At 41.4% G+C, this 11,458-nt stretch overlaps 1 protein-coding gene across 2 annotated transcripts; it reads right to left on the reverse strand.

The window, feature by feature from the left end:
• Window positions 1–1,138: 1,138 nt before the first annotated feature.
• On the reverse strand, window positions 1,139–9,496 carry LOC306704642 (hydroperoxide isomerase ALOXE3). 2 transcript variants are annotated; one of them, XM_079171080.1, is made up of 15 exons: window positions 9,465–9,496; window positions 7,061–7,241; window positions 6,721–6,979; window positions 6,192–6,273; window positions 5,920–6,009; window positions 5,723–5,838; window positions 5,153–5,325; window positions 4,922–5,065; window positions 4,582–4,785; window positions 4,286–4,372; window positions 4,028–4,197; window positions 3,370–3,485; window positions 3,155–3,255; window positions 2,500–2,670; window positions 1,139–1,865 (listed from the first exon to the last, which is right to left on the reverse strand). In XM_079171080.1, the coding sequence occupies exons 2-15, from the start codon at window positions 7,226–7,228 to the stop codon at window positions 1,686–1,688; spliced, it is 2,061 nt and encodes a 686-aa protein (XP_079027206.1). In that variant the 5' UTR covers window positions 7,229–7,241; window positions 9,465–9,496; the 3' UTR covers window positions 1,139–1,685. The 2 variants fall into 2 exon arrangements, with proteins under 2 accessions (XP_079027206.1, XP_079027205.1); XM_079171079.1 differs by having other exon boundaries at window positions 5,657–5,838.
• Window positions 9,497–11,458: the final 1,962 nt, after the last annotated feature.

Consider the following 11,458-nt stretch of genomic DNA (forward strand, 5'->3'; position numbering starts at 1 on the left):
CTCCCGCCCTTTCCGGTTGACCAACATTTATTTTGGCCAAAGAAACGTACTAAAAACGTATTAAATCATTCTTTATTTGCGCCATGAATTACACATATGATGTCTGTCGATTTAAAAGATAATTTTACAAGTTAATAAAGTCTAATGATAAATACGTAATTATAAAAATAACACACCAAAATGTGTTGGAAGTGATGACATAGCTAAGGTAGCTAGCAAGACAGGCTAACGGCCATGTTTGTGACGTACATTGTGCGCGACGAGGATGTAGCGTTAGTTCACTGAGCTCACTGAGCTTCACAAAATAACTAAACGATACTACGACAAACTGAGACTTTCTTGAATGAAAACGAGGTCTCACTCGTTATTTGTCTTTCCTGCTGATGAAAAGAGTTGCTGGATAAAACACGTTATATTTAGAGACGTAGCTATGTTAGCTAGCTAGCCAGACCAGCTAACGGCCATGTTGGTGACGTACTTTGAGCGAGACGAGAGACGTAGTTCACCAAGCAGCATAGTAAGACAAACAGAGGCTTCTTTTAAACTGACAAACATTGTAGAGATAGCACCAATTACCTAACTACCTAATCTTTAAACAAAAACTAAAGAGACATCTTAAAGTTTGTACCTTCATATCTGTGTTGATGCTTCCACCAAATAAAAGTCTAATAACTAATAATAATAATATATAACTGGGCTCAATGACGGCGTGCTACAAAGACTGCAGTAATTTACATGCTAGTCACTCAGCTAGCCGGTATCATTAGCTAGCACACACATGTCTGTTTATTTTACACCTTCGCAAGGTTTATTTTTTACTAACGTTAAATGTGTTTTATTTATCTCTGAATTCATTTAAGACGTCTCAACAGAGATATTGCTAGCTAAATTTAGCTAAACAAATGCTAACTTCGCTCATGGACGAACAAGTGCCGGTATAAGAGCTAACGTTAGCCCTCCTCATTATTAAATATCATCAACAGTTTGATGGTTGATAGTTATTGATAACAAAGATATTTACAATCAAATACATTACATAATAATTAACTCAATTAAAAGTTGAAGTAAACAATTTACAGGAAGTTGTTACAGGAAGTACACATATTTAATTGAGACTCTTTATTATTTCAACATTTGATGGAAGTGCGTTGACGCGTCATTCAGTCACGTTTTCGAGCCTTATGACCGATTTGATTAAATAAACCGTTTCTGGTCATTTTAGTGTAGTTTTCAGTACCGTTGTTGAATTCAGAATTGTGAACAAATGCAAATAAACACACAACAAACAAATATCCTGCCTGAGTTTAACGTCCCGCTCTGTTCCTCTGAATGCAGATGTTTATTTTGATTTAAGAAATGTGTCAAAATGAGCCAGAAGAAATTACCTCATGAAAATAACTTTTTTGTGAATACGATACCACAATATTTTACTTTATCTCCAAAAACAAGCTGTCTGGTTGTGAACTAGTTATTGAAGGAAAGTAGAAGAACATTTAACAGCTGATTACTAACTTGTGTGTGTATATCACAACATAAAAGTATCAATAAAGAAGTAAAACGTTAAAAAAGAAACTGGTCTTATGGAGTAAATGAGGTACAAAATGAACCTCATTGATCAGGAATATATCCAGCTGTTCTTTAGTGAAAATCACAAAATGTTGGCTGATGAAGAAGAAGAAGCAGATTTAAATGGCGACGCTGTTCTCGATGCGTCCAGGACAGAGGTATGGATACGGCAGCTCCAGTTGGCGGTTGCGCTCCGTGATGTCATCAGAAATGGCCCTGAGGTCGGCCTGCACCGCCTCCACCAGCCCGCGGTGGGCGTCATCTCTGAAAACCGCCTCCTTGTAGTGACACAGAGGAACCTGCAGGGGGCGACACACGGCAGCTCGTTTCCACTTTAAATCACTTCTACGACCACAAACCTTCGGTAGATAAATGTGAACACAAATCAGCCGGTTAACGTGCTACGATGTAGCGTGTTAGCGTACAATCATACCGACATTTAGCATGTTAGCATGCTACGTTAGCATCGCCACGTTTGCTGATCACTGTGAAGATAAAATAAGTTAAAACTTTACTGATTTCCAGCAGGGGAAATAAGTAAGTATTAAAGTAAAATAGAAATCATACATAGAAGCAATTATATATCTATATATATATATACACAACTTAAACACAAGGTGAAACAATGGAATAATATGCGTATAGTGTTGTAAAATATAAAAACATAAACAGCAGACACCAGATTAACATTTGATATGATTTGGTGATGATACTTATTGTTCAAAATATTCTGAAAAATGTAATAATTTTAAATGATTATAATACAAATCTATTACACAGAAAGCAGGTTTGAAATAAAGCTTGTGGAATACTTAGTTAGGTTTAGGAAAGATGGTGGATTGTACGTATATAAATAGATTTCATTGGATATCTTCATATTCCAGCTCATTGATTTCGGAGGTATTCATGAGGACAGTGTGGGTGGAGCCTCACAAAGTCGACGGCGGGCTGCGACAGCAGAGTCAGCGCCGCCTGGATGCGACATGTTGCGTTCACGTCCGGCAGGAAGGACACGATGTCGTCCTCCGTCAGCGAGCGTTTGACCTGCGGAGGAGGACGGAACATGGAGGCCGGACAGTTTGGCATCCAGAGAGCGAAGTCCAGCTGGAGGAACCAAAGAGAGAGAAGCCAGCGACATATTAATATCATAAAGGGCTCCAGGTGGTGTTGTTCTTAAAGTGGTACACTGATGAACGTCCTCGAGTGATGTCACTTGAGTCACAAAGAAGTGAGACCTGCTGTTCGTCTCTGCCGCTACTAGCGTAACACACCTGAATCTCACACACACGGGACTGCTGGCGGATCGAGTTGCATTGTGGGTAATGTAGGCGTCAAAAAAGATGACATCTTGTCGATATGGATCCTTTTTCTTTTTCAAACTTTGGAGACTTTTAAAAGGAAATCTCAAATATGGTTCATTATAAAAGGAAGAGGATTCTCAGCTCTAATAGACAGTTGATTACTGCTAATTCTTTATATTTACATCGAACACAAAAACTGTCCGCTAATTTGAGACTGAAATGAGACTTCAGAAACCTAAAAAAAAAACTGTTTGTGAGTTTGAAAAGCATCTTTTGAAATCGCCCACCTGGGAGAAGTTGACAGCAGCGTGTAGAGCCGAACAGGAGAAGATGATCACGGTGACGAACGTGGACACTTGTGCTCTGGTTTGGAGGGACGGAGGGAAACCTGTGTGTGTGGGGGGGGGGGGGGGGGGGGGTGACAGGAGACGGTTTGTCTTCTGTTTGCTCTCTATGACATCATCAGGGGACAGATTGTGGACCAGCTGTAACAAACAAACACCTGAGCTGTGGTTGAAGCTGTGAGCGTTGATGTCGGCGATCCAGAGTTGAAGCTCAGAGTCCTGCTGCACCTCATCGTCGCCACTGTAATAGAGATCCACCCAGCTGACCACGAACCTGCAACACACACACACACACACACACACACACACGTGTGTGACTGTGAGGAACTTATGAAACAGTCTCAGTATAAAACCACAGACTGTATGTAAGAGGGAGACGTCACTCGTTGTTTTTTGCTGTTTTGAAGCCTTGAATTCAGTGTTTTGTCCGTCGCCATCTTGTTCTTTTGCAACCAGTGAACAGGAAGTGACCATATCTGAACTGAGTATACGTCAGAAACACTACCACTTTTACTATTAAAGTAGCAGAAAACACCAGAGTAAATGTGTTTAGTTACTTTAAATCACTGTTGAATTAACATTTTAGGAAAAAGAAAGTAGTTTGAGCCTTTCCTTTATTCTCCAGCAGTCTGTGAGGTCAAACTTTCACAGTTTGGCAGCACATCGTGATGAATGACTAACAACAAAATCAGAAAATCTTTCTCATGTGATGAAAGCTGGAAGATAATCTTCTGTGATTTAAAGTAGAAGCTGTGGATCATCAGTTTCTTCCTCTCTCAGCTGCACTGATCACCTGGTGGAGGTGTGTTTGTTTACCTGTGCAGGGCGTCCCAGACTCTCAGGGCGTCCTGGGCGTAGTAGCTCTGAGGCAGTTTGTCCACGCCGCGGTGCCGCAGGTCGTCAGGGACACACAGAGACTCATAACGGATCCTCTCTGAGGCCCGGGACAGGAGGACAGGTAGCGCCTCCAGACCAGAACCCGACGCCTTGAGGAACGAGACAACACAACAACAGATTACTGCACCACGCCGGTCTCCGCCCGCTTTAACACTTCTGTTACGACCGATGGCGAACCTTATCGAACACCCCGTTAGCAGCCAGCAGCGTCATCCGGGCCTGGAAGTTGATCTGTAGTGACGTCCTGACGTGAGGCATCAGCAGCTGTCCACAAAGAAGACAAAACACGGCAATAAACAACATTATAATGTGGAAACATTTGGAGACTGCCGAGGGTGAAGACTGGAAAGTTTGGGTTTGAATCTTTTCCCTGCATTTTTAGGTGAATTAAACCTAAATCGAATGCTCAAATCGATGTTGTCTGTTGTATACGGTATGATCCGCTTCATTTCCAGTGCGGTGAGTTTGTCTACCTGGTGCAGCGGGTGCGGCTCTGGAAGCTGTCGCAGCGTGGCCACGCAGCACAGCTCTGCCAGCATGTGAGTCCTCAGGTAGTGGGAGGCCAACTGGTGACACTGGAAGTCTGCGCTGTGAACCCAAATCTTAGCCAGCAGCCAATCGCAGCCGGGGTCGGAGGGCAGGAAGACCGGGTTCTGAGGACCCGGAGTCTGCTGCAGCTGAAGGAGGAAGTACATTTGCTCAAGTACTTTTCAAGTCCACATTTGAAAGGTGCTTGTACTTGATTTGAGTCTTCGGTTTTATGCCACACTGTTCTGCAGCGGCGTCACCTGAATCACAACACCTGCAGTTCACCTGGATGGCGATGGGGACCAGCTGTCCCTGTCGGTTCAGGTGGAGAAGGCACAGCGGGGCGGACAGGTACGTCTGCTTTCCGTTGATCACGTTGGCCGGGACGCCGTCCAAAACCTCGTAGTCCAGCAGGTAAATGTTCCCCCTCTGTCACATCACAGAACATCAAGATAGAGCAGCTGTATCAAAGGGCACAGCTGGCAACAGCTGGAAGTCAGAGAGCGACATGCACACCTCTAGCTCCTGCTCGAGGGAGGAGTCTCCAGGCAGGAAGGGGCGGAGCGTGTCAGAGGTGACGGACAGGTTTGGAGGGAGGAGGCGGGTCTGACGCAGCATCAGCGGGTTGCAGCCGTTCAGACACTGGTAGCCAAAATACCAATCCTCCATCCAGTGAGCCTTAACGAACCCTGAGAGAAAGCACACCCTAAAGCATCCCCTGCTTTATGGTCTGTTTGACTCTAAATGGACCATCATTTACTAAATGAACATCATGCTGTATTGAAGAAGACTTGAAACTAGAGATTGAGACCATAAACTCATGTTTACAATATTTACTGAGGTAATAAATCAAGAGAGAAGTAGAGTCATTTTCTCATAGACTTCTATACAACCAGAGGAGTCGCCCCCTGGTGGACACTAGAGAGAATGCAGCTTTAACACCCTATTAACTCCTGTTAGCTTTAGCCTCAGTCTGTTAGCATGATATCCTGACCTGAGACCTGTTAGCTTCTATCATACTGTGGATTGTTTTCCCCTCTGGTGGCCGTGGTTTTCCCAGTGTGGTGATCTTGTTTTCTTTCTTACTGGCGGTGTTGTTCTGGTGTCCGATGTGGGCGAAAACCGTCTCCAGCTCTGTGAAACTGGACCAGGCCTCCAGTCGGCCGGCGAAGCCTTTCAGGTAGTGGACGTTAGGGGCTGAACTGAGGACAGAGAAACAAACACGACTCATCTAATGAGTCGGTCTACCTGCCGTTTGTGACTCATTAAGTGTGTGACGTCACCTCTTCTGTGTGTAGCTGAGGTTCGGCCCGAGTTCAGACAGACTGTTGAGGTCGACACATTGAGGAGCGCCATCGACGAAACTACGCCATCTGCAATAAAAACTCAAGAAGAGAGTTTGTTGTAGTGTGTGAAACTGTTTTACACAAATAAATGTTCTCTCAGATTGGGGTTTAACATCTGAAACTCCCTCCATGTGGCCTCCAGCATGAAAACCCTCAAAACTTTATTCTAACAGAGATCCCGACATTTAACGAAGATGTTTGTTTTTTACCGGATGAGCTTCTGTTGAAGCTGCAGCTGTTTGAGTCGCTGCTGCTTCAGCTTCTCTTCTGTCTCGTCCTTCAGCAAACACACTGGAATAAAGGTAGTAATACTAATGATAATGATGTCAAAAATATACTCTGTTACAGTAAAAGTACTAATACCACACTCTACATATACTCTGTTACGCGAAAAGTAATAGTACACAGTAAAAAATACTCTGTTGCCAGTAAACGTATGAAAACTACATAGCAGAAATATTTAGTTTGTAGTAAAAGTACTAAAACCCCACTGTACAAATACTCTATCACAGTAAAATTGCTTAAACCACACTGTAAAAATACTCTGTTAAGCTAAAAGTACAAATACTACACAGTACAAAATACTCTGTTACAGTAAACGTATGAATACCACACAATAAAAATACTCTGTTGTAGTAAAATGTTCCCTCAGCAAAAGTGTGTCAGTATAATCAGTCAAATGTTAAAGTATTCAAACTGTGACAGGATCTTCTTCTCTATCTTTTAAAGGGAACGTACACTTTCCACTCCTCAGCTCCACGTCGCCCTCTGCTGGTCTCAGCCACCGGTCACACGGGAACACCTGTACCTGTGGATCCCTCTCAGGCTCCGCCCCCGTCCCACCTCGCCCCTCCTCCTGACCTTCTGCCAGCTTGCGGACCTCCACCCGGCTGCAGTGCCAGTCCAGGTCGGGGAATCCGGTCTGAGCCTCCAGATGAAGTCGAACCAGAACCAGACGACCCAAAGGACCGTCGGCTCGGACCCGAACCGGACACGACTGTCAGGAGGAAGAGATCGTCATTGGTAAATATTCTGTGAAAGGGATAACTAACATTTAAAGAGTCATGTTGAAACTCACCGACCCGGGCAGGAGATGATGGTCGCCCTCGCTCACACTGATGGGCGGAGTCTCCCCCTGAGAGCCAATCAGGTTGAGCCACAGGCGGCTGAAGGTTCCACAGGTGTGACCAGGTGAGGTGTGGACTGTGACCTCAAACTTCTCACAGCAGGCCATCATGTCGGACATGATGGTGAGACAGCTGGTGAGGACAGGGAGACTGACTTCATGACCCGTTAGCATTATATTATGACCTAGGACCTGTTAGCTTTAGCTTCAGGGACCTGTTAGCTTTAGCTTCAGTCTGTTAGCATGATATCATGACTGAGGAACTTTTAGCTTGAGCTTCAGTCTGTTAGCATGATATCATGACCTGGGACCTGTTAGCTTTAGCTTCAGTCTGTTAGCATGATATCATGACCTGGGACCTGTTAGCTTTACCTTCAGGGACCTGTTAGTTTTAGCTTCAGGGACCTGTTAGCTTTAGCTTCAGTCTGTTAGCATGATATCATGACCTGGGACCTGTTAGCTTTAGCTTCAGTCTGTTAGCATGGTATCATGACCTGGGACCTGTTAACTTTAGCTTCAGTCTGTTAGCATGATATCATGACTGGGGACCTGTTAGCTTTAGCTTCAGTCTGTTAGCATGATATCATGACTGGGGACCTGTTAGCTTTAGCCTCAGTTTGTTAGCATGATATCATGACTGAGAAACTTTTAGCATTAGTCTGTTAGCATTATATCTACACACACAATTCTGTTGTAGGCTGTTCATTTCAACACAAAGGTAGGCTAACATTATGTATTTTATTTTGCAAGATGTCCATGTTTTGCTAGCACCCCGTTACCATAACATTAGTGAGCTAATCGTTGTCCTGATTGTAGAGTTGGTATTTGGCTTCTAGATCTAAAGGTTCACACACTGCTGCTTGAAAAAACCCTTTATGTTGTGTTTAAAATGTATTCTGTTAAATTCTCCTCCCGCAGACTCTGATACCAGCTCATTTGTTTATCTCTCTGATATTTGACTTGGAAATGAGCTACAGTTAGCGTTAGCGTGGGCGTCGTGTCCAACGACAAAAACTACACTGCATTCTTTCATCCGAAAGGTCACTTCCTTATTTTGTTGACGAGGGAACTTCCTGTTCAGAGTTTAACTGTTGGAGAGCAAATAAAATCTGTCAGATATTCAAACAAAATATAAGAAGCAGCTTTTTGTCCATTGAAGTTTGAAAAAACTACAACTTGAGCCAATTTACACGTCTGGCTCGGTTCAGATATCAACCAACAGGAGGACATGTTGCTCAAAATCATAAATAGATATTGAATATTTCTTCAGGCGGTTTCGGCGCGTATGCAACTCAAAAGAGGTTTTGTTTTTGATAAGCAGAAGTTGCAGTAACATTATATTTTACAGCTCTCTAAGGTAAAATATGAATATAGTTGTGAGGACAACTCAATTTAAACCCAAGTAAATATTAATTTATTTGTTATTGTTTGTTGTAAACTTAATTCTTCATATTTGTTCGATTGTTCAGCTGAGCTCCAGGTTTAAAACTGTCACTATTTTCAACATATATAATATAATAATAATAATAATAATATATATTTTTTATTTCATTTGTTTTGAGTTCATGAATAAAATGCAGGCGGAAACAACAGCTTGCATCACAAACATGACAACTGTTTAATTTGTTTTGCTCTTTTTAGTGATTATTATGTTACTTTTCAATTTAGTTTAATGATAAAATAAAAGCTTTTGTTTACCTTCTGCATGATTGTTTTATCAGATTTATTTCAAACAAGGTACATTTAGACATATAACACTTGATTTGACTACATACAAGACCATTTAAAACCTCTAAGGAACAATATATAATATATATATATATAATATATATATATTTTAAGACATCTGTCAGGTCAGCCTGCTGTGATCTTTGATCGTTACTCTCTTCATAAATGAAGCTTGTGCATCTACTGAGAATCTGGTGAACATTTAAACATTAAATACACACAAAGTGAGCTTTTAATTCTGGTATTAATATAGTCAATATTTGTACTTATAATATTGTATGTACTAATATTTGTACTCTCTAAATATACAATATTTAAGAATAAAGGTAGTTCTCTGCCAAATTGACCGAAAGTATAAAACAGATAAATTAATATACAAACTGTGAAGAAAATAACATGAAGCAAATTGTGCACATGGAAATGTTAAAAAAAAAGTATGTTCAGTGATATGAAATATTCTTGTAGTTTATGTAAATGAAAGGGTAAAAGTAAAACATTTCACTATGTATTAGATTAAGTGTGAATATTTATTGAGTTTAATATTTGTTCAATTGAATGAAATGAATATAAAGTACATTTGAAGAAGTATTCTACATCCCTGGATATTGTTAACCATTGAGAAACAGACCTGTAGAGCGACGCCTCCTCTCCTCTCCGAGTGTAACGCTATAGCTATAGCTGCAGGTAAACAGCACCTCTCTTTATCTAAGGCTCCGCCCACAAAAACACACCTCCACTTCCTGAACGACTCCCTACAGGTACCTCAACTCCAGGTACATGTACTACTGTAAAACTACTGTCAAAAGTACAACAATATTAGCAGTAAAAGTATTCATTATGCTGAATGATGTATGTGATATTATTGTATTATAATGATTGATGCATGTGATCATCACTTTAATGTTGCAGCGGGTACATATTTATTTTAATTACTTATATTCTTTAATCTGTCATAATATATCATAATGTATAAGTTTATTATCATCGATATTAGTAACCAAAGCTAGTAACCAAAGTAGTGCAGTAAAAAGTACAATACTCCCTTGTATTAAGTATAAAGTACCTCGTTTAGCTGATAGGATGTATATAGAAAGACCTCTGTACGGCATTTTGCATCCGGTTCCATAGTGTAGCGGTTATCACGTCTGCTTTACACGCAGAAGGTCCTGGGTTCGAGCCCCAGTGGAACCAGAGTTTTACATTTTTAGTAGTAATCTACTGAAAACGAACTCGTTGTGTTTATCGTGTTACGATGAATCCGTCGCAAATTTTCTTGTCAGGATTCTGGTTTTAAAGAGAGAAAAATGTGGATTGCGGAAAATCACTTAAACATCAATTCAGCTCGTCATGTGACCGGAAGTACACCAAACAGAGATGGTAAAAAATGGAGATGCCGGGGATTGAACCCGGGGCCTCATACATGCGAAGCACGCGCTCTACCACTGAGCTACATCCCCATTGGTGCGTTTGATGGACCAATGTCACAATTTGAAGGCAGACCTGATCATTACTTCTCCGCCTTCTCAAAGCAGGTCAGTTCAGCTGCAGACTGTGGAAGCCGTTCGTGTACGGAGCTAAATCCAGGTCAAAAGTTTTGTTCATTTGAAAAACAAATTTGAACCTGAGCACAGTGAATATGACAGTATTCATATTGTATTGTATTTTATCTATCTATCTATCTAATATGTCTATTTATTTATTTACATACTTACTTACCAAGATCAGTCTTGTACAGCCAGGGGGAGTATTTCCCCTCTGACAGCCAAGCTGGGTCAAAACCTTCACAACCTTTCATCCGGTGGTGACTGGACTTAAGGTGCTTGTGGGGGGGGGGGGGGGGGTGCAGCACGTGGGCTCTTGTCTGTAGTTGGACCCGGAGCAGCAGAGCTACTCACAGGAGAGCGAGTTTTGCCATCTTCACCACATGGGAGCGTTTAAAAAACGCAGATATTGTTGTCTGCTCTTCAGCTGGTTGACGCCATTTTCCGACGGGCGCTCTCTGTCCGCTGGTGGGAGTGTGCTCACCTGTGTGTGCGCGCATCGGGGCTGAACTCCGCCGTGCGCGATACAGAGGGCAGAGGAGAATTGTAAACGCGCGACCACGTAGAGACAGAAATGACATGCTGTCGTGTAGATACGATAAATAACATAAGACTGTTTAGTTTGTTTAATAAAATAACAAGATGTAGACCTATTCTATAGGAAAGGAACCTTAAATGACTTCTGTTGTGACCTGGCGCTATATAGAAAATTAAATTAAACAAATTTAACTCGACCTTCAATAATGGTAGGGGAAACACTGTATTTAATTTAAGTCAATAAATAAATATCATCATTTTTTCAATATCTTATTCTTTATTCCTGTCCTGCAGGTAGCTTTCCTTCTCCAACAGTTATTCATGTTCATATTTATTACATAAATAGATCAAAATGTTGAGAATAGGGTAAAAATAAATCAGAGCGGCAGGTGTAACAGAGTTCATGATTCCACTCTCCATATTACTGTGAATTTAAGTTATTACTAATCAATACCATTTTCATATTATGTTCTCCTATATTTCTGTGAATGATGTGAATTGAAGTATAATAAAGTGTTTTCTCCAGTTAAACAGAATCTAGATC

Source organism: Pholis gunnellus (assembly GCF_910591455.1).
Source record: "Pholis gunnellus genome assembly, chromosome: 13".
Classification (NCBI taxonomy): domain Eukaryota; kingdom Metazoa; phylum Chordata; class Actinopteri; order Perciformes; family Pholidae; genus Pholis; species Pholis gunnellus.